This window comes from Lissotriton vulgaris, chromosome 8 (genome assembly GCF_964263255.1).
Source record: "Lissotriton vulgaris chromosome 8, aLisVul1.2, whole genome shotgun sequence".
NCBI classification, from domain to species: Eukaryota; Metazoa; Chordata; class Amphibia; order Caudata; family Salamandridae; genus Lissotriton; species Lissotriton vulgaris.
The window spans coordinates 468,226,405-468,253,398 of record NC_141696.1 but is presented as its reverse complement, the minus strand read 5'-3'; the positions used below and the strand labels follow the sequence as shown (position 1 = coordinate 468,253,398).

The 26,994-nt window shown below is 48.8% G+C and overlaps 1 protein-coding gene across 2 annotated transcripts in view; it reads left to right on the top strand.

Moving 5' to 3' along the window:
• The window catches only part of RBBP7 (RB binding protein 7, chromatin remodeling factor), a 98,948-nt gene that overhangs the window by 36,140 nt on the left and 35,814 nt on the right, over positions 1 to 26,994 (top strand). For both annotated transcript variants that reach the window (XM_086934260.1, XM_086934259.1), the window contains exons 4-6: positions 3,688 to 3,861; positions 7,606 to 7,721; positions 8,593 to 8,753. In XM_086934260.1, coding sequence (XP_086790386.1) covers positions 3,688 to 3,861; positions 7,606 to 7,721; positions 8,593 to 8,753 — 451 coding nt within the window. The remainder of the gene's footprint in view (positions 1 to 3,687; positions 3,862 to 7,605; positions 7,722 to 8,592; positions 8,754 to 26,994) is intronic.

Below are 26,994 nucleotides of genomic sequence, written 5' to 3'. Positions count from 1 at the left end.
TTGGAACATCAACCGTTTGTTTATAAGGATAGCAACCCCCCTGGAATAGGTGGAATAGGAAGAAAATTCTCTCACGGCTGCCCACCTGCTTGCGAGGCGGGGAGCACAACTCGGGTTCAGATGTGTTTCCTGAAGCATCGCTATCTGCACCTGATGCCTATCCAAATATGCAATTACATTCCTACATTTCCGGGGGTTATTAAGTCCCCGTACATTCCAGGATAGCAAGGAAACCGTAGCTAACGTATTATCACCCGACAGTATAATCACAATCCATAAGCATGCAAAATGCCAGCTCCCCAGCCCTTCGCAGTGGCGTAAACAGCACCAGTCTCATCATACGCAGGGATCGACTTTGTAATGAGCCATCCATACATTCACCCCCCACATCCCCCGCAACAGCCCTCCAGCCATGCAGTACAACCTCAACAGTTCTGCCACTTTCAGCAACCCCTAACGCAACAATCAGACTCCCCCCCCCCCCCCCTCCACGCACAACACCTCAACTCCCTTAGCACCATCCCACCCCCCGCCCACTGAAGCAACCCAATCTTGCCAGTAACGGATCCCCACCCCCCACCCCAAGCCCCAAACACAAGAACCATACCCAAATCATGTGGGGCATTCCCTCCTGGGGGCAAAAGAGGTGCACGCCCATACACCCCCACACTCCCCTCCAATCCCACGCACGACATACGGGGAAGACAGAGAAGAAGGGGTGGTGCCTGGCATATAGAACTCCTGTGGGCCGGAGCCGAAACACCGCACCATCAAATTACCTACTCGCTGGACCCCATGCTTGGCCATTAATTAGAGCAGGGGGGTCAGACACAGTCCCAACAGCGTCCCCCCTCCCATCCGCACACCCTTCAACTTGCGCAGTAGTCAAATCATAGCAATAGCGCACAGCACGCAACATAGCTATCCCTCAGCATGAAGCCTATACAGCTCCCAGACTTCTACTTGTGGCATCGCCGGCGGGCGAGGCCGATCCATTGGGAGTAGGGCAAAAGTTCCATAGCGAGTCTCCACAGTCCGCTGGTAGGCCAGCGTCCAAGCTTTCACAAAGGCCCACTCCCTCCAATATCCCTCTCGTCAGGCAGTGTGCAGTGTAAGAAGGTACGCACCCTACACACCTCCCACCGCACGCTTGTCTTTCCGCCGCGCCATACCTCTGTTCGAACCCAGCTCCACGCCAGCAGCGGTCCCAAATGCTCAGGAGCCAACAATCATCCAGCAGCACACCAAGGGTACAAGGAAGCCCTCACCAGCGACTCCGCGGGTAGGGCAAGATGGTCCTAGTCTCCAGGGCATGTAGACCCCAAAGCAAGTAGCAGTTGGTCAACAAGGAGTCGACGACCAACCGCAGAGCAAACCCCCAGCTTCATTCATCCTGCTCGGCTCGATTGCCGCCTGCCTCATCCTCCTCATCATTGCGCCTGTCCCTCCTGGCGGTGCGGATCCTTTTCACGTAGTCCTCAGCTTGCTGCGGGTTCGTAAAGAAGTGCTGTTTGCCCTGGTGGGTCACCCTGAGGCGTGCCGGGTACAGAAGAGCGTAATCTACCTGCAAGTCCCTTAGTTTCTTCTTCACATCTAGAAACTTTCTCCGCTGCTCCTGTACCATGGGCGTGAAATCCGGGTAGAGGGAAAAATGTACTCCATCGCAGACCAGGTTCCGGCTCGTGCGAGCTGCCCTGAGTGCTACATCCCTGTCGCGGTAATTGAGCAGCCGGGCGATAATGGGACGCGGCTGCGCCCCCGGCTTTGGCACTGGACCTAGAGAGCGGTGCGCCCGCTCAACAATGAATTGGTTAGAGAAGGCCTCCTTGCCCACCGCGGTTAGTAGTATGCGTTCCACATAGTCCTCCATTCGACCAGTGTTGGTGGATTCCGGAACCCCCGTGACGCGGATGTTATTGCGTCGGCTCCTCGCCTCCAACTCCTCGTTCTTAGCTGCGATCACCCTAAGGATATTGTCCATACGGGTTAGGCGCGTTTCGTGAGTGTTGGAGGTGTCTTCAGCAGTGGAGATACGCCGCTCCGCCTCCGTGAGCCGCTCCTCGTGAACCTCAATCTTCTGCGCAACTCCGTCCATCCTGGAAGACAAGCGGTCCACCTTGTCTACGATTGTTGCGAAGCCTTGTCGCATTTCATCGATGAGCAGCCGCAGTTCCGGAGCCACCGGGGCAGGGGGCGTCTCAGCGCTTGACGGTCCCGGGGCGCCACCGCTCCCCGTGGTACCCCGCAGTGGTTTTCTGGTGGCAGGGGGTTCGAAGGACAGCTTGGGCTGTTTGGCGTCATTTTTGCCCATGGCGCCAGATCAGGTGATGAAAAGCGGGGCTGGCCCCTGGTGAGCAGAAGAGCACAGGACCCCCCGTTGGCCAAGGCTCCCGAGACAACAGTTCTCCACTTGGCAAGCACCCCGAGGGCTGAGTTGGCTGGTGCACAGATCGGCAGACCACAGGGGGCCGCAGTCCCCCCCTCTCGCCTCAGTCACAACGTCCAGAGCGCTTTGAATGCACTCGTCCCTTCAGGTGAGACCTAGCGTGCACAGAAAGGTACAAGCAATGTTCAAGGGCGGGAGTGCTCAGGAGGCGGCGGTCAGTTTGGCGAGATGAGGCCCCAACCACTCCCGCAGCGCCCGTGACTCCTGCGTCAGAGCCGGCCACCAGTGTCCCAAACTCCGCAGCCTTAGGCAGCTCCTTCCCGCCGGAGGTCCAGGGTAGCCAGCGGGGATGTGCGCGGCGGGGGCGGGAGCACCACAGCGTCCGTGAGCAAGCCCAGGCGGGCCGCGCCGATATCTCAGAGAGCACCAGCCGAGCGCTGGTGCTGAGTGCCTGTCCGCTGCACCCCGCGACCCAGCGACCGGCGTTCAGACTCACCGCTGCACTCCCCCGATACGCCGTCCGCCGGACTCCCGCCCTCCAGGCCGCAGATGGCGATTCCGGGGCCCAGCCGCCTCCTGTGGGTCCGCGGCCTCGCGTAGTCCAGCGGCCAGCGCACTGCAGCAGTCCTTCGCAGAGCCTCCTCCCGGCAGTCACTTCCAGCCCCGTAACTCGGGAGGCGGGGCACGAATCGTCTCAAAACTCGGGTGGGCACTGCAGGACGGGTAGTCTCACACTCGGTGCGAGTCTCAGGCCCCGACCCCCAGGTCAAGCGGATAAATGCAGGATATTACTGGCCAGGCTGCCAGAGCCTCACAGAGGTGCGGCCATTAGCTCAGGCGCCCTCTAGCGCCCCCCCAGCTGTAGCAATGTTGTATTTGAGATACAATGGGCTTAAAAAAACAACGTTGTAACGGTTGTAGTAGGGGACAGACAAAACATGATTTGGATCCTGCACCTAGTTTCCACATAGGTGAGTCTGTCCTGCCTGGCTAGTCCCTCCCACGCCCCTGTTATAATTTGTAAGGGAAGCAAATTCAGCCTTAGCAACAGGTCCGTTCTGCGCACTCCAAGCGGAAGACACTTCATACTATAAAGGGTGCATGCATGTATTAAGTACCATGTATTCCAGAAATTCCTAACACCGTTGCTAGTAATATCATGAATGTTATTTTCATGTATTGTGTACCTGCGTTTATCTTCTGCACTTATTTATTTTTCTAAAAGGAAAGGCTCCTCAAATAGTTTGTTATGAAAAATGTCGAAGCATGTATCCTTTATCATATATGTTTACTAACCCTAGAGTTTGGAGGCTTCGGATCTGTAACTGGCAAAATTGAAACTGAGATTAAGATCAACCATGAAGGCGAGGTGAATCGAGCCAGGTACATGCCACAGAATCCCTGCATTATCGCTACAAAGACACCCTCCTCTGATGTGTTGGTATTTGACTACACCAAACACCCTTCAAAGCCAGGTGGGTGATTACATTCCAATTTAAATTTCTACTTTTAAAGTGGTGTCCCAAGAGGGCACCAGAAGGCATTCATTGTCTAGAACCCATATTAGTTAGGCATGTCTTTTTTTTCCTTCATTTTTGCTACTTTTTGGATTCTTTTCACAGCTAATAGTGTTGTGCCTTTTTGCTTTTATGTGTTTCCTACTTCCAGAGACAGACTGGGCATCCTTTAGTCTTTCTCTGAGTGATCAGAACCGCAACATGTATAGGGAATAGACAGAAGTTTAGCTAAAATAAAAAGAAAAGGTAAAATTGAAAAATCAGTAAAGTCAGCTGATAAGTCTACGGGGATGCTATTGAGCCATTGAAGACGTAGTAATTAATAAAATCCAGCCTCAAGATATTCAGTAGAGATTTCATTAGGCTTTCTTTAGAGCCCCTCTGAAGGGTTTTCAAACCTAGTCCCTTTTCTAATACTGTAAGGCACGGGTTTTTTTAATCCTTGACCTCAAAGTATCTTGGGAGGATACAGAAAGTTGTTCTTGGAAGCAGCTGCTAGAATTACAGTGAAGTGTAATGTCAAAGGCCTTTAGGCTAGAACTTGTTTTGCTAACTTGTTTCCTAGCGGTAAATCGTTAATTTCTTTTCTTTCAATTTTTATTCCAATGTATGCCATAATATCAGTGTTTATATTAGAACAAACTAAATTACAGTGAGAGCAACTGGGCTAAGGCAGCTAGAAAGCAAAGGACAGTTGAGGATTTTTTTCTTTTACCGTAGTAATCCAATTCCCTTGGGATCTCTGCACCTCCATACGAAAGTTGTCCCAGATTGCACCTGTCCACCTCATCAAAGGGATATAGCTTATTTAGAAATTAAGCCATCTATGTCCCTAGCTTTGTGCACCTCCGTTTCAGATTATCATTTTGGTTATAGCTCACTGCTCCCTAACATAAATTTGCAACAAGCTAAAGCTAACGATTGGGTATAAACCTTTGTGCTCTTTGGCTGCAGCTAAGCTTAAGCTTTCTTTCCGAAATAGTTGGTTCTCCCTCAGCCTAAAATGTACCTGTACTCACATTTTTTGACTTTTTATTTTCAGCGTCTTGTCACATTCTTAAACCTTTTTTTAATCGAATATGGTACATTGACTTGTGATAGAATAAAAACACTAAATGCTGAAATGTGATTAATGGATGTAGCAATAGATGTTGGTCACTTTTTAATTGCACTAAAAAAGGGAATGTGTCATAATGCTGTGAAATGTTGTTCTACTTTAAATGTTGGCTTTAACCTTTTTCTGTAAAAAAAAATCGATGTATTTCTTCCCCCCCCCCCACCCCACCCCACCCACCTTACAGCCCCCTCCCTATTTGCGAGAATATATTTCTGAGAATATTACTACTCGTAATAAAATCCTACCTTTAGCAGTCTGGAACAAGTACATTGGGAAACAGCAGATCTAAAATGTTAAGAATATGACCTCTTAATGGGAAGAATTTTTTTGGTTGCCTGCATATGTATAACTCCGTATTTAGATCAGACTGTGCTTATCCTTTCCCCTAAAGCACCTTTGGATGTATGCCTTGCTTTTCATATAATGGTGGTGCACTTTACCATTTGCTGAGGACTTAACAAGGAAGTCGTAGTGGTTGGTTGGAGTAGAATTAATTCCAAGTACTACTATGTTGGCACAGGGAAAGGTGCCATAAGATTTTCAATGTGCGAGCGAAGGTCCCTTTTGTATCAGAGGTTAGTGTTGGCTTAATCTTTACCTCCTCGGTTATCCCCTCCCTACAGCCTATCCCACCAGGCAATATTTGTGTCCTTGTCCAGTGGCAATGAAGGGAGACAGCCTTTTTATTGCTAGACCGTAAGGCTTGAAGATACATTTTATAGAGAGCGTTATGCCTGAAGCAGACCTGTTCTGAAGCAACATGTAATAGAATGATCCGGTCCAAAGTCCATATTTTGTTTTTCCAGAAGGAAGATATCCTGCAAAGTGTAATATTCTTGAAAGGTTTATTTCCCTTCTCTCTCCACAGAAGAAGCTTGTCTCCCTAGTGCGGAATCTGGATTTTGCAAAAGGGGGTAAACAGATATTCCATATTGTCGTGTTATGTCTGCCTTTTCCCCTGCTGTCTGTTAGGATCTAATGATTCTACCTTCCTTTCCCAGTTCCCTGTTGGAACCCTTTGGATTATGTACAACGTTGGTCAAGTCCCTGTTAAGTTGGGGGCAATAGAGTCCTCAAAGCCACCTACCTCGTGAAGTGTAGATGTTTCCCCAGCCTACCCCCAACCCTGCCAAAACCAACCACACTTGGCAGCTTGCAGGAAAACCCATGCCCGTTGGTAAATGCAGTACCCTGCACAAGACTTTCACAAAGCTGACTGCATGTTATGGTCTCTAAGCAAAATTCCAGACCTTGCAAACTGCGTGTTACCCATGACAAAAATCCGTTGGTTCGATATTTCCATTTGCTTCATTTGTCCTTCATGGTGCCCCCGCCTGACTTAGGCAGGTTTCTACAATTCTGTACCGAGGATGGCACTGGAGGCCCTTAAAAGATCTATCCCTGCACAATAGATACCATACCCCAACTCGCAATTTCCACCATTTCTGCTGTTTACATCTTAAACTTAAAAGCTCATATTTGCAGTTTAGACTGCAGACTGGTAGATGTTGCTTAGCTACACTGAGATTAAGTAACTTTTTATTGTATAGTATTCAGTGTGTGCCAAATTGTATTTTGCTAGCACGCAGGCGGTCACTAGAGACGTGAAAGTGATACAAAACTAGTGTAGTATGTTTGACTGTTAGTATTTGTAGCTCACCAGGTTGCTGTGTTCTGGAGATGCTGACAACTGTACGCATATTGGGGGAGTCCAAGATGAAGACGGTTGCAGCAGAGAGGACTGGAACTAAGCTCTGCATGTCCTTTAATAATGAAAGGAGGGCATTTTGCAAGATTTGCAGTTTAAACTAGGAACAACCTCCTGCGAGAAATCTCTTCATCAGTCCATCTCCAGTTACAAAAGTGCTTTGAAGGGATCTGAACGTGGTGTCTGCTCTCCAAGCTGAGGAGTCAAAGGTTATCCTGAACACAAACCAAGGCCAGGATGTAGTTAAAAAAAAAAGTAAAATGGTTTATAACGAAACGTTTGGGATGTTAACCAATCAAAAGGATTGTAGGGATGCGTATATTTATGCCATTAATTTTGTGAAATTTAAGGGTTCTATGGTGAACCCTTTATGGCACCCTGCACCCACCCCCTCCTTCCGTTTTGAGGTGATCAGAAATAAAAGGTGGACTAGCCACCATGGGGAGTGTGGCCTATAAAGAAGGCGCAGAGCCGCCTCTTTCTTTTCTGCTAGTTGTTCAAGCAACAATGTTCATTGTTGTCCCATGGAATGATGGCATTGACACTATTATGATCTGCCACTTGACGGACGTCTCAATGCAAATAGCACAGATTACATTCCATGCTTTGACCTGAATAGTGCTTGAAAGATGTAGTTGATCATTTCTAGAAAGTCTTGCAGGTGGCAGTGCTTTTAGCAGTTGTGCAGTACATGGGATGGATGGGGCTGCAGTTCCCCAATCCTTAAATGTTAGAGAATGTAATTTTCAGAAATTAGGGGAATGCTTTATTTCGCAGTAACGGTGCACAATTAAAGGTAAGTTTAAATATGCATTGAGTGCTAAATGGTGTTCACGTTCTGGGCCTTATGGTGCATGTTTTTTGATTTCTTCCTCAGATCCAAGTGGCGAGTGTAGCCCAGATTTGCGGTTAAGAGGTCACCAAAAGGAAGGTTATGGCTTATCTTGGAATTCCAATTTAAGTGGACACCTCCTGAGTGCTTCGGATGACCATGTAAGAATCCTGAATGTTAAAGTGTAGTGATGGTTTGTCTGAGTTGTATAAGCAGCTGTTAATTACACGCCACGCTTTTGTTGGAGCAAGCACTATGTACAAAATAGTTGAAGTGTCTTTAGCCCTCTAAAGTCCAACCTACAATTGTAGTTGGTTTTCTTCATTCAGTGTGTGGCTTTTTCTTTTTGTGGTTTGTCTGTAAATTAAGCCATTTGTAGTAATTCTTGACTCTCGTCAACAGACGAGTCAACTGCCAGGACTCAAAGCTTTGCCCTTGTCTAGCCAATTAATTGATCTGGAAAGCACAGCTTGGCAAAGTAAAGGAATTAAAGAAGTTGGAATCCTACAAATAACGAACTGCATCAGCAGTTGCTGAAATTATGACCGAATACAGGCAAAACGGGCACCCCAGATGCAAACATCTAACTGCTAAGACTGAATTCGGACAAAAGCACACAATTTCATAGTAAAATAGAGGGTAACGGGTGTTTGTGTAAGGACCTGCACTGTGGGAGGGGTCCAGCTAATGCTTTGTGTCTTGTTTCTGCTAGAAAAAAACAAGCTCTCCTTTGTATTCAGATTTAATGTTTATTTAATCTAATTTAAATGTCATTGCCTTGATCTTGCTTTCGTTCTTTCTATTGCATGGCTCTGTTTAAACCAGAAACTGGCTCTGATCGGTTATGACCGGGCAGTGGCATGATTATTTATAATTTATTGTTTTGATAAATGTTAAGCTGGCTGTAATCTAGTGTTGCTCTCTGGGTTGCACGTTATCACCAAGTGTACCATTTTAATGTTTCTTAAATCTAGGCTCTGCCTCTACCTAAAGCAAATTAACCATTTTATGTTTGATTTACTTTCTTTTCAGACTGTATGTCTGTGGGACATAAGCGCTGGACCAAAAGAAGGCAAAATTGTTGATGCAAAGGCTATTTTTACTGGGCATTCGGCTGTGGTTGAAGATGTGGCTTGGCACCTGCTTCACGAGTCACTGTTTGGGTCTGTTGCAGATGATCAGAAGCTGATGATGTGAGTTTGTTTTAGGAACCTTGTAATTTGTGTGTGTATTTTTAGCTGAGCGAACTATAACTCGCGGCCCCGCAATGGAGTGCTGATGACGTCACATATTACATCACTCGTGAAATGGTCCGTGACATCACTCATGACTTCACTCGTGACATCTCTGATGCACCTACTCACTCCCTAATATCATCATTCATACCCCCACTCCAAAATTCAGACTACCATTCTCGAAACCATACACCAATACCAGTTAGTACATACCCACTCACTGATTCATAGGTCTACACACATCTACTCACTCATACAACCACTCATACACAGTCACTCCCCAATACAGCCACTGATATATGCATTCATACACCCATACAGACACTTGCACACCGCCGCTCACCCATAGTTGCTTACACACCTAGACAGACACCCAAAGTCAATCGTTCTGCCATTTACTCACCTATAATTATACACCACCTCACTTATTCATACAGATACTAGCACATACTCTAATGCAGTCATTGACACAAGCAGACACTCACCCATACAGCCACTCAATCCCTCGCCCACATAGTCACTTGTATACTCTCAACATTACATATACTGCATTTCACACATGCAGTTACTCACCCATATACCACTGAGACACTCATTCACTCACTGACACAACTATACTCACTCGCCCATGCAGACGCACTCATGAACACATACACCCAGTGAATCACCCACTCTCATCCATGCTGAAAATTGCACCACCCACATAGACACTCTGGCACCTATAAAGGTACTGACAACCAATCAGTAACCCATGTAGACACTCGTGTAGCTGTTTGCCAACCCATGCAGCCACTTACACACCAACTGACACTGATGCAGACATTTACACAGATTAGTCACCCACCTATACATTAATTGAGACACATAATCACTCACTTATACAGTTGGTCACGCACCCACTGAATCATCCATACAGACACTCCTATACCCATTCATACTTCAGTACACCTTGAGATATATATATATATATATATATGTATATCCCAAAGTGCTCATTCGAGCGAGAGCCCACGCAGATGAAACCATTCTGTTTTTAACCATGCCACACCTTTAGTAGGTCACGTTGGTTCGACTTGCATGCTGGACTTTGTAGTCTTTGGAGCAACACATTTACTTTAGTAAGCTCTTAGTGCTTGCATGTCAATTAATTATTCGTTCTTTACCCTCGGTGGGCCCCAGTTTTTCTGCTGGCTTAAAATTTCCTGATTAGCGGTGCCATGGCAGCTTGGCTTTGTTACAAACCACAGCTTCGAGTTTGAAGATAGTGCGCTCTGCGGCTAGAGCTGCTGCGCATTAGGGAGTGCGCTCTCGCTCGAATGAGCACTTTGGGAGATATATATATCTATATGTATCCCGTCATGTGATCAAGGCCTCTTCAGGCTGAAATGCGTTATGGCGGCATGGTGGTGAGCACGAATAAACTATAATTGCACGGACTCTTCCTTCTTTTCAGCAGCCGCTGTAAGTTTTATTTTTTCATTTTAATTAGTGCAATGCCGTGCTCAAACCAAACGCGTTTCGGCGATCCCAGTCGCCTTGCTCGCTGGTAACAAGTGCTCTCAATCCCTTTGATTTTTTTTAAATTTTTTTGGGGGAAAACCTTTATTTACCAAAACAAAGTACACCGCTATTCAGCCGTACATCCCGGAGGCCAGGCAGCATTGTGATTCAATTCGGAAACATGTACAAAACTGGAAAAAAAGGAGTAATCCGGTTTAATTTTATGGATATTAAAGAAATCTCAAACGAGAAAAACCAACGAAAACAAGAAAAGAGAAAAAAGAGAAGAGGAAAAGGGAGGAGAGGAAGAAGATGGCAAGGCAAAGGAGCATAAAAAACGGTAAGGCACATATCCCAGGGGAGAGGCGGGGATCGACCACATCATAAAAGTACCAGGACATAAGGCAACCATGTGGACGGGGAGCAGGAAATCAGGATAGATCCACGTGAAACCTGGGGAAGGGGAAGCTATGGAGAAAGGTGGACCTCCGGCCGAGCCGTCTCTGGGGGTACACAGATATCTCCTCTATATGAGTTCCAGGCACTCCAGATCAGGCCCCACATCTTGGGCTTACCCCGGGCCATGTAAACAGTTTTGTCCCGGAGCATGCACCAATCCATATTGGTCTTCCAAAGACTAACAGTGGGGGGGGTCGGAGCACCCCACCTCTGGGCGATGTTCCTCTTGGCCATCATATTACCCAGGGTGACCCATCGGGTCTGAGCAGTATTGTAGTCAGTCGGACCCCACACGTTCAGCAAACAGCGTCGAGCCTCCGCATGCAGAGTCACGCCAGTCACAACTCTCATAATCGCATGCACTCGCTCCCAATAGGAGGCAATGACGTGGCACTCCCAAAATATATGCATAAAGGTGGCCGTTGCGCCACATCCTCTCCTGCAAAGGCCATCCTGGGAGAGCCCCATCCGAATCAACCTGGGGCCAGTGACATACACCCTGTGGAGCACTTTCAACTGGACCAGACGCAACCTGGCAGAGATGGCCACCTCCTTAGGGGAGGAGACCGCTGACTGCCATTCCTCGTCATCCATCTCAATCCCATCATTCACCCAGAGGTCTCGCACTGTCACCAATAGGTCCGTTCGTACATTTATAAGTTTCTTGTAGGTCAGGGAAATGGCACTATCAGGCATATGGCCGTCCAACACCCTGTCCTCCAGCGGGAATGATTCGGGAACCTTGTCCCCCAAAGGCAAGCAAGATGTGAGTGCGTGTCGCAGTTGTGCATATCGAAAGTATTCCGTGGCCCCCAATTGGAACTCGGCCTGTAAAGCAGTGAATGATTTGATTTCCCCCTTAGACATCACATCCGCGACTTTGGAAATGCCGATGAGGTCCCACCGATCAAACCCCTTAGAGTGCCACAGTTTCCCCAGCAAGTCTGAATCATAAAGGGGAGTAGCCATGGTGAGCCTGTCCCGCCATCACAAAGTCTGTCACCGCCCTCCACAAGTGCACCGCAGTCCTGGTGGGTCCAGTCAGTTTCCGGTCCAGAGATCTAGAATACAGCGCCCTGTAGTACATCCCGTCATTCATGAGCCAGCGATCCATGGCGTATCCTGGGTTGACTGCCGGTCTGTAGAAGCCGTGATTAATGGCCACTAGCTGAGACGCCCAATAATAGCGGCGTATGTCGGGCAAGGCAATGCCACCGTCATACCACGGAATAGTCAATTTGGCAATAGAAATGCGCGGTCTGCCATCCCACAACAAGGAGCGTTGCAAGCTCTCAACCTCCCCAAAGTACTTGGACGGCACTGGGTCTTTCGTGTTCTGAAGCGCATAGAGGAACCTCGGCAGGGACATCATCTTGAACAACGCCGCGCGGCCCAACAGGGACATCGGTAGTCTCTTCCAGCCCTCCATGTCACGCCGCAGGCGCGCCAGAGGGGGGAGCAAGTTGTTCGCATACCGTGCCCGGGCATCCGTGGAAATGTAGATGCCCAGGTACTTGAATCCCTGTTGCGAGACCTGTATAGCACAACCTCTAGGGAGACGCGGAGTGTCCCCACACAGCACATATAGGTAGGACTTAGACCAATTGATGACCAGGCCCGAGTAACCACCAAAAGTACCCAGTACGTCAAATGCCACAATTAAGGACCGACCGGGAGAGGTGAGATAGAGAAGAATGTCGTCCGCATAAAGCGATACGCGATCCTCAAAGCCGGGCGACCATTTGATACCATCAATATCAGGATGAGTACGGCTCCATGCGGCCAACGGCTCCAGCGCTAAAGCAAAAAGGAGCGGCGACAGCGGACAACCCTGTTTAGTGCCTCTGCGTAAAGCGAAGGAGGCCGACAATCGGCCGTTCACCTTCACGTTGGCCATCGGGGAGGAATAGAGGAGTCGAACCCAACTAATGTAGTCAGGGCCAAACCCGAATTTAGAAAGCACCGCCCAGAGGTAATTCCACTCGAGCGAGTCAAATGCCATTGTCGCGTCAAGCGAAGCAAGCAGTCGGTTCACTGAGCATGTGTGCTCGTGCCATAACCGCGTGAAGCCTGCGAAGATTAAGGGCCGTGTTCCGATGAGGAATGAAACCAGACTGGTCCGGGTGGACCAAGTCCACAATCACGCCCACAAGCCGATTGGCTAGCAACTTCACAAGGATTTTAGGTTCGGCATTTAACAAGGAAATAGGGCGGTACGACCTACAAAGGTCTCGAGGCTTCACCTCCTTGTGGATGACCACAATGGTGGCCAAACGTTGATCGAGCGGGAGTTCACCGGCGTCTCGAGCTGCCAGGAACATATTCCGCAGGGGTACAGCGACGGTGTCCGCCTTGATTTTGTACAGCTCCACTGGGATACCATTGGGTCCCGGAGCCTTCCCGGAGCGCAGCGACCTTATTGCCAACGCGACCTCGTCTGCCGTTATACCGCGGTCCATGTCATCGCGCTCCATATCCGACAAACAAGGAAGCTCAACCTCCTCCAAGAAGGATGCCGAGTCCGATTTGGTCAGAGCGGAGACAGACGTATAGACCGTCTCAAAATAGTCAGCAAACGCCGCGGCAATAGCAGTAGGGTCAGTAACGACCAAGCCGTCGTCACCCAGGATCTCAGGTACCACTCGGGAAGCCAGTTCCTGCTTGTCCAACCAGGCAAGAAGCTTGCCCGCCTTGTCTCCGGTGTCGTAGATCCTGCCTTGCTGGTCCCTGCCCATCGCCTTGGCAGCGTCAGTAGCAGTGGCACTATACTCAGACTGCTTCAGGGAGAGAGCATGGAGCAATTCTGGTGTCGGCCCCAGTGCTAACTGGGAATTCAGGTCCGCGATATCAGACTCCAGCCGCTCCAAATCCTCATCCCGTCGTCTGCGCGCTTCAGCTATCAAGGAGAAAGCCTCTCTCCTAAGGACAGTCTTGAAGGCCTCCCAAAGGGAAACGGCCGACGTCACCGAACCCGTATTTTCAGTAAAATACAGCTCGATAGACTTAGCAAGGAGTTCTCGAGTCTTGGGGTTACGAAAATACCAGGGGTTGATCGGCGCCACCCTGGTCGTCGCCACAATGCCAAAAACAAATGACATTCAAACCGGCGAGTGGTCCGAGATACCCCTGGCCATAAGACGAGCACTAGAAACAGACTGTGCTTGAGCCAAGGGAGTCAGTATGTAGTCGATACAAGAGACTACCATGAGCCCCGGAATGGAAGGTGTATTGTCGCTGGGCGGGATGTAAAAGTCGCCAGCAATCAATGAAGCCCATGGTGTTCATGAAATCCGGGAGCCATGAGTGTGCACTGCGAAGATCTCTGGACGGGAAACGATCCAAGGCGCCTGAAACCAGAGTTAAGGTCCCCGCCCAGTATCAGCAGCCCCGCCGGAAGGCCCAAAATGGCGCCGCCCAGGTCTTGGAAGGTGGCCGTCTGCAACCCCGGGGGGACATAAACCGAAACCAGAGTACGCCCCTCCCATCTTCTCACCACGGCTACATAGCGGCCTCTGTCATCCACCAACGTCGACTCCACCTCCAGGGGAAGAGACATGCGCACCATGATACCCACCCCTCGGGACCCCGTAGAGAACCCGGAGTGGGCCACCATTTTAAACCCTCTCCTATTCAGAGCCTTACAAGTGTTGCCAACAAGATGAGTTTCCTGCAAGAGAACAATATCCGGAACACAACGTTTAAGCAGTTGTATCACAACCCCACGTTTAATACGATCCCCCAACCCATTCACGTTCCAGCTGAGTACATTCAAAGACTTACCCCCCATCATCAATGATGCCCCACCCCAGCAATCCCCCCCCCCCCCCCCCCCCCCCGGAAAGCAGCCATCCCAGCAATACATGCAACACAATAGTACCTTAGCCATGAGAAAAGTAGGAAGAAGAGAGCAAAAGAAAAGCACACACCCCAACTACCCCCCACCCTGCACCCCTGCATTAGACTAGAGCCACCCCAACTAGCAGTGTGCCTGTCGCCCCTAAAAACTAACCTACAAAAAGCCCCCAGAGGAGAAAGGAGACATCCCCCCCCCCGTTACCCTCCTACTTTAGAAAATCAGAAGAGGTAAAAGAGAAAAGAATCAATGTCAATGTTCGATGCCGGTCGCCACAACCCTCCCAGAGAGAAGGTCAAAAACAGAGTTTATTCTTGAGAACCTGGACCTCCTGATGCCCCCTCCGAATGGTCCTCCGGAGCGGTCCGACGCTGAGGCAAAGTGTCCAACCAGTCTCCTGCAGGCAGCATCGGGGAGATCGAAGAACAGCGTCCGGTCGCCATGTTCGATGCGCAGTTTCGCAGGGTAAAGCATGGAGTACCGCATCCCCATCTCCCTCAGCCTCCGCTTCACACCCATAAAACTTTGCCGGCTTTTCTGGACGGCCTGGGTAAAGTCAGGGAAAAAGTTAATGTCAGCGTTCTGGAATCGCATCGACCACCGCTTCTCGACGCCTGCAAAATGGCGTCTCGGTAGTTGAAGAGCCTTGCAATGATGGGGCGCGGGGATGCACCAAACTTCGGTTGGCCACCTGGCAGTCTGTGTGCTCTCTCAACTGAAAAGAACTTGCTCAATCCACCCGGTGCCAAGTGCTTTACCACCAAATCTTCCACAAACCAGTCCACTGACCCTTCCTCGGCTCCCTCCGGCACACCCGTAATGCGGACGTTCTGGCGCCGGGCCCGTCCCTCAAAATCGTCAAGCCGGCGAGCAAGTGCCCCATTAGCCGCCTTCAAGTCTCGTACCTCGGCCTGCATGTCCGACAAAAACCGTAGTCAGACTCGACGTTTTAATGTCGAGCGACTTGACCCTGTCATTGGTTTTGCCGAGGTCGGCTCTGAGATTGAGCTCGATCTTAAGGGTATCCACTTTGCTGGACAGCGCTTCGTGTTGGCTATGCATCTCAGCCTTCACACCAGCAATGGCTCCCATCACGTCCCGGAGAGTAAATTCCGAATCTTCAGGGGACACATCTCGTTGCGGGTCCTTGGCATGGCCCGATGTGCCCTGCGATCCCTTGGAATGGGAGAACCGTTCGGGGATGGTAGATTGGGAGTTGGTAGGTTTCCTGCTGACCCTCGGGGGTTTTCCTCTGTCCGGATCACCCCTGCCCGCCATGTTGAGTAGCGGGAGCAGTACGGTCCAAGAGGGCAGACCAACAATATCCCCTCCACTCGATTCGAGACGCACAATTCACACCACCTCCAGGCAAAAAAAGGCAAGCTATAGAGGAGATCACCAGGGCCACCGGGTCTAGCGAGTATGGCAGGTCCGCACGAAGTGCACCGAGGCGGGCCTCGTCTCAGCCCCAACAATGCCAGGCAACTATGTCGTCAGCGCCAGCCAGCTTCACGACGGCATAACTCGGTCCAGGAAACTCGGATCTTCAATCTGAGACCGGGCGCCGCGTCAGCATCAACATCGCCATTGATTCCCACCGTCGTGGGACAGGATAGTTAGCAGGATCAATGCGGAGGATCGGAGGGTCTTCGGAGCTCCGAGCTCACGCGGCCATCTTGGTTGCCCGCGAAGCTCCTCCCCCAATCCCTTTGATTTTTAAATATACACACCACCAATCCCCGGTCACCACAAAATCATAGAAATCAATAGACTAATACTTGCATGTATATACTGACAATGAATTTGAAACTTAAAGACAAAAAACCTTTTACGTTTTCTGTCTAAATCCCCCCTGTGCTTAATTGATTCAATTCATTTAAACATTAAAGCACAATTCATATAAATTCAATATACACATAAATATATATACATCGAATTTTAACAACTGGGAATAATTCATCTCACTGTACAAATACAAAAACTACTGCATATTAAATATAATGTTAATAAAAACATCATATAAAACTGCATCAACAAAATTCATACTCAGTAAAAACATTAATTCATAAAGCCTCTAATGACATTATTATATATCTGTGTTTAAACCTTCAATGGATGACTGAAGATGGTGTAAAGATAATCACCCCAATGTGTAGTTATGCGCTATGTGAACTCCCAGCCGGGAGTATGAAAATAACCTTAAGTAAAGGGCAGGAAAAACTTGGGCCTGATGAAATTTAAGTTTGACATTTATACCTGTACTAATACAATTTATCTCAATAAACCAGTGATGGAAACAATTTTTAACCTCGTCAGAGGAAGAAAGAATTCATATATCATTCAAATTCCATACGCTGGCCACTCCATGTTATAGATATGCCATCTCATTGATAGGGATAGATCACTCATTATGATGAATATAGTTTTAAAACATTAAGAACATATAGAATATTAAATGTTAAAAAATGCGTCAAACTAGCGACTCTATTAAATACATAAATAAACAATTCATAATGAGTCCATATCTAAAATCGTGCCTCGAGATGTTTCAAGACCGTTACTGTTTATACGTCAAACTATTTACAAAAAATGATGTATATCTTCGCAAATATCAAGCCCCCTAGGGGGTCTTTGTGTCGAGTTCCACTATATACCTTGTCTCCAATCGGCGCAGCTGTTTTTCTCCATCTCTGCCTCTTTTATTCAACGCAACGCTGTCTAACACAAAATACTGGAAAACTTTTACGTTATTTTCATGTTCACTTTTTACATGCCTGGCCACCGGATATGTCGGGTGGCCATATATATATATATGTATATGTATATGTATGTGTAACGTTTGGATATATTGCGGACTTTGTTTGTTTGGTGGCTACGACCTGGTGAAAAACCTCGCTTGCCCTCTTCTCTAAAACAAACTTGCTAAGGATATTTCTGCCACATCTCGCGTTTCCCGCTTCGCTGGAAACGCTCGCAGTTGGGGGTTCCTGCACTCGTACACAGAGGGAGAACCACAGTCTCCACAAGGCATCGGGACACAGAGCCAGCCTCCCGACACGCCCCCTCAGGTGTACTTAATCGGGCAGGAAATACCGCAGCTCGGGACGAGCCGGGATAAGCCCGGGCTGTCTGGCCGTCCGGGGCTGGCCAAGGCTGGGCTGGGCCACCTCCCTTTATATTTGTTGTATTTTGGTTCTTTGTTTTTTGTTTGTTTGAGTCTGTAAGGTAGTGTTGTATGTTAAGTGAAGGGCATTAGTTTATATTTTTGGTTTTCCCCAGTTAGTGTCCCATTGTCCTGTTTTTCTTTTATCCAGGTTCTCCTTGCTCACCATTATGGTTGAGGTTCCACTATGACACCCATTCCAGGGAAGGGAAGGGGAAAAACTAGCGCTACTAGCATAACAGGTGGGTCTATTCTAGAACTAAGGACCAGTTTATAACGCAGGCAGCCGTTGTATTGGAACGTGAGATTGCTCTAACCGAGAAGAGACTCTCTCTCGAACCTATTTTTAATAAACGCTCCTCAATGGGTACCTTAAGGGACGCAACCACGCCGGACCGCTCTTCCCTCCACTCCTCTAGAGAGGTAACTGGTTTGAATACCAGTAGTGTTGTTGAAGGTTCCGCGGTATCTGCTGATAGTTCCTCCGTTGCTCCCACTCTATTAAGAACACCATCGAGGCTAGGCTCTGCAAGTTCCAATGTATTACCGACTAAACACGGGAAAAGGAAGCGCGGAGGAGGAGCCCAAAAGGGTAGGAACCCCAAACTAACAAACTACTACCCAGTGTAAAGCCACTGCACCCCTGCCTTCTGAGGCAGTTGCCAATTTACAAGCGAATAGGGACTCTGTAGAATTGCCATTCCAGACTTCTGATAAATTATTGGGCCAAATAGAGCACCTTATGAAGTCTCTGATGCTTCCCCTTTTTGAGAGGATTAAAGAGATTCTCGAAAAATTGGGGAACATGGATAAGTCAGTCAAAACTAACACCTTGACTTTATAGAAGGTTATTTGTCGAGGTAGTGATCAAACGAGTCGGTCTGGGAGGCCTAACTCAGGATTCCGGTGCTAACCTATCGACTATTACTAGGCATTCCTTGCCCATAGCACCCCCATGCCAAAACCAGACTGAATTGAAGGGCATAAATGAAGAATACTCCAGCACTTTCACTAGCAAGAGTGCTGTAGTACCACGGAGTGTGGATAGGCAGGAGAGGGAATCGCCTTCAGTGGCAGCAGAAGCCACCCAAAATGAGGAGAGGGTCATTGAAAATACAGGTAGGAAGTCAAAAACACCCATTATAGACCTCCTGCCTGACTCCGCTCCCTACACTGTTATTCTGTCAGGAGTACCTGAGTTGCCACAGGGCACGTTGGAAAACCACAGGGAACTGAAGAACAGTCATTTTTTGGCTTGGCAGTTTTAGACCTCTCCCTGCTCATATCAATGGGGAGATTTTACTAGTAAGGAGGGTTAGCTGGTTGGGTAGTAGACTTAAGGACAGGGAAGGGGATTGTGTGATTGTAAACTTCAGAGATCCCAGAGCAGTAACATGCAGCTGTGAAGGGTTGGAGTGTTAGAGGGAGGGTGGGATAAAATCGCATAGCCTTTATTTGTATCCTTATCCTAAGAATAAATATGGTCCTGTCCCTGCTCACAATGAAAATGCCTGATTTCCATCAGTCTTTTGAACCCAGTATTTAGGGATGAGCCTCAACATCCTAGGTATAACCACTTTAATACTCTAATTAGCCACCCAATCTCCACATTTAACAGTTTTATCCCGCTATCGAATCTAGGGGAAATTGACTGACTTTGGGAAGAGAAGGCACTGATACAATCCCACCAATCTGGCTGTCTTCCATCGGTCTCTGGGGGGGGGGTTGATGACATCCCTGTACTGCAGAAGTCTGACCCCCCCCCCCCTCTCTACCCCGTGTTTAACACCTATCCTAAGTTTAAATAGCTCAATCTGTTAATTGCCAGGTTGGGACCCGTAGCCTGGTTGTTCCTATGACGAAGGCTTCATCCTGGAATATAGCTGGTCTGGAATCTAAGCTTGTACTACCTGATTGGGCTAGCTTTATTGATAAATCAGATATCTGGTCATTTCAGGAAACTTGGGCTATATTCCCGGTTTTTCGAACAGGTTTCCTGAATTTCTCTAGACCAGCGGTGAAGGGCGTAAGAGGTAGACCAGTGGGAGGCTTAGCAATCTGGGTCTGCCAACGTGAGGGTGTGACAGCAGTAGAGATCCCGATTGATAGTTTGGATATGATGGCTATTCGGGTTAGCTCTACAAAGGGCTTTGATATCTTTATCAATATTTATGAGGGATCTTCCAGACAGGAAATGTTCACCGGTTGCTCTCTTACTGGAGAGCTTTTTAAGCACCTTACGGAATAGTGTAAACAGGGTGGTGATGGGGGATTTTAATACCTGCTTCGAGCCCCAAGTTTAGAGGATGGCAGGCTCTCAGAGGCTGAGGATTCTCTGTGGGGTATCCTCAGGTTGGAATTACAACCCATTAAGAAATGGACACAAGCTGCCCTGTTTATGAAGGGGTTATCACTGAATAAGGGTATGCGAGCAGTAAATGGTAGACTGAAGTCCGACTAGGGGCTGTGACACATGACAATGGAAGATCTGGGTCCTGTATAGATTACATTATGGTAAATCTAGAGATGTGGTCTGGCCTGTTAGATATGGAGGTCATAAGTAGAGCTGAAAGTGACCACAATCCCCTAGTCCTCTATAAAAGACAATAGCTTTTCTGAGTCTATTCTGGCTGAAACTCATATGGTTCAGGCTACTTTAGCCAACAATAAAAGAAGGGTAAGATGGCCGAAAATAGCCTTAAATGAAGGTGCTATGTCTCGGATTAGGAGCATGCTTACGGCCACATTGGACAAAATCCACTGTTTCGGGCAGCAGCAAGAGCTTATAGAAAACATTCCTACCTTACATAGTGACCTCTTTACAAATCTTAAATTAATATTTGTTAAGAGTTTTCCGCCTAATACCAGAAGCAAAGAGCTGAGACCGTGTTCATGGTTTTGACAATGTATGTAGACAGGCTCAAAGAGCCTTGCACATAGCCATAAAATCTATAGCCCAGGATACCATTCGTTGTTCTAGGGCCACATACAAGGCTGCCCAAATCTCAGCTAAAAGGAACTGGGACGAGGAACGTTGGAGGGAACTGCTTGAGGCTTGTCAGGGGCATAATATGATCGTATTCTGGCACTATCTTAAATGGGCCAATCGCCCCAAAGATGCAGTTCCTTCAAATTTTGTGGAGCCAAAGGAATGGGTCTTGTATTGCAATCAATGTAAAGCTAAGCCTAATACCAGTGCCATGTTGCCTACCATTACTTGTGATGAAGCCCTGGTATTTACCCAGAGTGAAGTAAGGGCGGTCCTAAAGGCAATACCGAGTGGTAAGGCAACGGGTCCTGACTCTATTCCGGCGGACATCTTTAAACAGGATCATGATCTTTGGGTCCCTTACCTGACCTCATTAGCTAATGCCCTTGCGAAAGGAGCAGGGGTTCCTGATTCATGGTTGGGAGCTGAGATTCTTCCAATTTATAAGAAAGGCGACGGCTCTGCTCCGGTTAATTATCGACCAATTAGCCTTATCGATGCAGTTCAAAAATTTGTGGCACGCCTTCTCTTGGGCCCAATTCAGTGCTGGATGTCGGATTTTGGTATTTTATCGCCACTACAGGCAGGCTTTCGCCCGCATATGGGGATCCTTGAACAGGTATTTAGGTTTATGCTCTTATATTGGAAAGTGGTACTATGGGGGGGGGGGGGGGGGGGTTAATTTTTGCGGCCTTCGTTGATCTCAGGTCTGCTTTCGACCTAGTACCCAGGTCTAAGCTGTGGGAAGTCTTACTGAGGTTGAGCATGCCTAGAGAACAGGTGGCATTACTTATGAACATGCATGCGAATACCTATGCCAAAGTCAGATGGGGCAAGCCAGGAGAGGTGACAGATTTGCGGTCGCTAAAGGGGTTGGACAGGGTTGCGTACTAGCACCCACCCTGTTCTCCCTGTTTATTAATGGGGTGACAAATTATTTTTCTAACTTTCCGACCGATGCGCCCTCCCTAGCTGGCAGGAAAGTTTCCTTGCTCATGGTCGCTGACAACACGCTCATTTCTAAAACGAGGCAGGGCTTACAGCTAGCTTTGTCCCGTTTTTAGTTTTTTTGCAGCGAACATGAGCTGGATGTGAACGTTGGAAAGACCAAATTTATGGTCCTTCGGGCCCAAGAGCTGTTAAATCCAAGGTTAAAATGAGTGGGGTTACCTTGGACCAAACAGAGGTCTTTACATATTTGGGTGTCACCCTGAGTGAAAACCTAAGCTGGAAACCCCAGCTAGACCTCTTGTACCTTAAACATGCCCAGCTTGGAGGGGCTCTACTGAAGGAACATTCTAACTCACTTACTAAACCCCTGGCCCCATTGATTAAAATTTATGGCTCAAAAATGTTACCTTCCATTTTATAAGGACCGGAACTGTGGGGTTAAAGCGACTTATCTAGACTGAAGGTGGCACAGAATAAATTCCTCAGAACAGCTATAGGTCTACCCCAATCTACTCCTTGCCTCCCCCTATTGTTTGATTTAGGATGTAATCCGATAGAGGATGTGGTACTGTATAGAACACTGGCGTTCTGGCGGCGCTTGTGGACTACACCGGAACTGTCCATGTATGCTGAGGCCATCTTGGAGATAAAGGGATTACAGTGGGCTTCTAGGGTTCCTTGGTTATCCGCTCTTAGACCGTCATTGCTGGATATGGGATTGGAGGCTTTGTGGGCAGATCCAGCTAGCGCCAATTTTCCACCCAAGAATATCTTTAAAGAAATGTATTGGAGAAGGATCAAGGAGAAGAGATTATCTACTGTGTGGGGACCTCTATTACCTCGGCCTTTCTAGTTATTAAGGAAGTTCAGAGCTATGAAGATTATTGGGACATTATAACTAAACCACTCGATCGAAAATTGTATCACCAGCTGAGAGTGGGCTCACTCCCCCCTATGTGGGTTAACACACTCTTGGAATTCAGAAAGTAGTGATAAATGTCCCTTTTTGTATAAAGGAAGTAGAAACTGTTGATCATTTCTTATTTTGTTGTACAATGTACTCACTACCCAGACGAGTCTGGTTAAGACCTGTATGATGTTCATTGGGCACTAGATCTGCAAGTATTGCATGTAGGATTCTGAAATCTGACACTTCCGCCTATATTGTCATTGGTGTGTCAAAGTTCGCTAGCTGGGCCTGGTCTATACGATCACGGAATCAGAGTCCCTGAGCCATACTTCAAGTAATGTTCGTGGGTTAGATGATGGTTTTAACACTTTCTTGTTAGGTGTTGTCCTTTTTCCTATGGAACCAGTCATGTGTCTTTCGGTGTGATATTTAATACGGTTTTATTCCAGGTTTTAGTGTACTGTATTTATGGTTTTTTAAGAATTATGTAATGTATTTTATGCTTGATGTATATTTGTCTTTTATGATACAAATCGAAATAAAGACCTCTTGACTGACTGATATAGTGAGAGGTATATCCTTTGTTTATTGCAGGTAAGCAAAAAAAGTGTGATACTCCTCCAAGTATCAAAACGCCAAACATTTCGGGCCAACTGCCCTTGATCACTGGCATCAACCCAGAGCCCCACAGCTGCTCATATTTAATGTCATTGACTCCACCGTCAATAAACAGTGCATTCTGGGCAAAGGGAGTTCATTAACATAGTGCTGCGCACACAGCCTCCGTGACGCAGGGATCCGAGACAAAACCCTTGACTGGATCACCTCCTTCCTCACCGCAGAACGTAGAGTCCGCCTCTCCCCCTTTCCGACCCGAAGTCACCACGATCACCTGTGGCGTACCCCAAGGATCATCCCTCAGCCCGACCCTTTTTAACATCTACATGGCACCCCTCGCCAACATCGTCCGAGCACACCACCACCACCTCCTCATAGTCTCAGACACCCAGCTGATCATCTCCCTCACCAAGGACCCGGCCACCGCCAAATCCAACCTCCACTAGGGAATGAAGCCCGTCGCAGAATGGAGGAAGACTAGCCGGCTAAAGCTGAACTCGGACAAAACGGAGGTCCTCCTCCTCTGATCAGCCCCCTTCCGCAAGGCATGACTCCTTGTGGCCGGCCACGCTGGGAGCTACCCTGACACCCACCAACCACGCATGCAACCTGGGTTTCATCCTGGACTCCACGCTCTTTATGACCCGGCAAGTTAACGCCGTCTCCTCCTCCTGCTTAAACACCCTCTGAATGCTCTGAAACATCTACAGATGGATCCCCACCGAAACCAGGAGGACGGTCACCCAAGCACTCGTCAGCAGCAGGCTGGATTACGGCAACGCCCTCTATGCAGGAGCCACAGCCACACTCCAGAAGAGACTTCAACTCATACAAAACGCCTCTGCACACCTCATCCTCCGACTCCCTCGCCACAGCCACATCACCACCCACCTGAGAGACTTGCACTGGCTCTGTCTACAAGAGGATCACCTTCAAGCTCCTCACCCATGCCACAAAGCACTCCACGCCGCCGGACCAGCATACCTTAACGAACGACTACCTGTTCGAGGCATTTGAGCTGCAGATTGTACACTTAGCATTAGATCGCCACCTGGTGTTGGGCTCGGATGATTGCATGTTGTCTTGGAAGAAGTCTTTGTACCCGCAAGATAGGTGACTCCTCCCTTGGACGATAGTGCGCATGGGCATCTGCTCCATCCTTAGATTGTTTTTTTTTTTCCGCCACTGGGTTCGGTTCACTTAAATTCCGGTCGTCGACCCGGGCCATTGGGCCTACCCACGTGGTGAGGCCTACACCTCATGGAAAGGACACCATTCAAAAGATGCCCCGGGTGTGGAGCAAAATTTCCACACAGCGACCATCACGAGGTGTGTAACCTATGTTAATCACCGGAACACGACGAGTCGAGCTGCACAGCTTGTGCGTCCTTTCGATCCAAAATGACCATTCTAGATCGGAGGGCCTGTCGACGCGACATGCAGAGATCAGCTCCGGAACCGGTGGATATCTTAGACGAAGGTCCATGTGTCCCAGAGGAAGATTCCGATCTCCAGATCGTATCTGACGCAGACGACTCCGATGACTCCATAACATCAGGTCAACGCGTGAGTACGACTGCCCCTGCCCCAACACCTAAACCAAAGGATAAGGTCAAAACTCTGCCTTAGGGGCCCAGTCGAGACCGAGACATTGCTTCGAAAGCCCTGCCATCGAGCTCTGCTCCGTAGAAAATATTAATGCCTTCCGGTATCGCCATAACAAGCAAACCACACGTGCCGATACGACCAGCTTCTTCGGCACCAAAACGAAAGAAGTCCTGGTTCCGAAAAAGACCCAGACTCCTAAAGACAATATGGCACCAAAACCAATGAAGCCTGTTTCTGACACTTCCAAGCCGACAAACAGCTTCCAGTTCCAAATCTTCGGTGCCGAAACCGTCAAAGCCTGCTACCGATGCATCCAAGCCCTCGATCCAGGCTTTGGTGCCGAAAACTACGCCAAAGGACTATACAACTGGCAGTAGTGGGGGTCGATTGGAACGAGGTGATGGATGTGTGTATGGACCGCCAGAGACTGCAGGAGACACCAACGGCTGCCCCTCCTACCCGATAAAAATGCTATGGTGGAAGGGATGGGCTGGGTGGATGTGTGGTGCCACATACATCCCAAGGCGCGCGAATACACGTATGTTTCTGCAGTGCATGGCTCCTTCTCGAGGCAGGATTATGTATTTGTGCCCAGTGTCTGCCTAAGCAGGGTGCGGGAGGCCGAGATCTTACTGAGAGGGCTGTCTGACCATTCCCCAGTAGTTGTCAGGGTCGAGCTGCTTAAGAAACGACAACCGTTCCGGTGGAGGATGTCCTCGTGGCACCTTCAGCAGCCAGGCTATATCCAACATTTGAGGGGGGCGATTGCCCATTACTGGCAGGACAACCTGGTGGAAGATATAGATGCAGTCGTGGTATGGGAGGCGATGAAGCCCACTATACGGGGTGTCGACATCGCGTGGTGTGCGGCGGCCCGTCGACGACGCTGGGAGACAATTGCGGAGGCAGCCACACTGGTGGAATCCCTGGAACGGCGAGGCCGGGGAGGGGGTGACGAGATTGCGGTGTGGTTGCTCCTGCAGGCACAACAGTCCTATGCATCTATGTTGCTCGATGAGGCTAGACTAGCGTGGCTGGCCACACGGAGTAGAATATACCAGTGGGGGGATAAGTCCTGCACATTGCTCCATAGGCTATGTCAACGTGCGTTCCAACCGATTGCTCTGCCGGGCCTCACTGCGGCAGATGGGGTGGCGATCACGGACCCGGCTGAGCTGGCGGCGAGGTTTGCTTGCTACTTCGCGGCGCAATATGCTCAGATTGTCTGTACGCGGACGAGGTAGCTAAATTTATTGACGACTTGCCTCCAAGGGCGGTCTCGGAAGAGGCCAGGAAGGCACTCTACGTACCCCTTACAGCGGAAGAACTAGGCGATGCACTGGGACAGCTCAACACTGGGAAGGCGCCTGGGCCAATTGGCTTCCCGAGCGAGTTCTATAAAAAAATTTCAACTCCAACTGGGGTCCCACTACCGGAGAGCGCTGGAGTCGGCGCGAACACAGGGTAGGTTGCCACCTGACTGGCGTCATGCCGAGGTTGTAGTCTTTCAGAAGCCGGGCAGACCCCCAGATAGGCCTGATTCGTACCGCCCAATATCTCTGCTTAACATAGAAGCTAAAATCCTGGGTAAGGCTCTAGCAAACAGACTACTCCCATACGTGACGGACCTGGTCCACCCAGACCAAGCCGGCTTTATGCCTTGTAGGGCAACGCGGCACAACATCCGGCGGGCACAAGCGGCGGTTGATGCCAGGGGAGCCGCGGGGGAACAGGCGGCTTTACTGCTAGCAGATATTGATAAAGCTTTTTACTCTGTTAGCTGGACGTACCTATTTGCGCTCCTGCCTCATCTTAACCTGGGCCCTGTGTTTCTTTCATACATCAAACTACTGTATACTGATATTACAGCTTCGGTGCGTGGCTCCGGGGCGGTCTCCGAAAAGTTTCCGAATGGTCGGGGGACCCGACAGGGGTGCCCACTGTCCCCGTACTTATTTGCCCTAGCGATGGAGCCGCTGGCCTCTTGGGTGCACATAGACGCCCAGATGCGGGGCTTTGTGTGGAGTAGGAACCTCACTGATGGAATCGCATTATATGCAGACGTCCTATTCTTTCTTACGGATTTGCGTCGATCCGGGCCCGAGTGTTGGAAATCATGCGTATTTTCGGGGAGGTATCAGGCCTTTG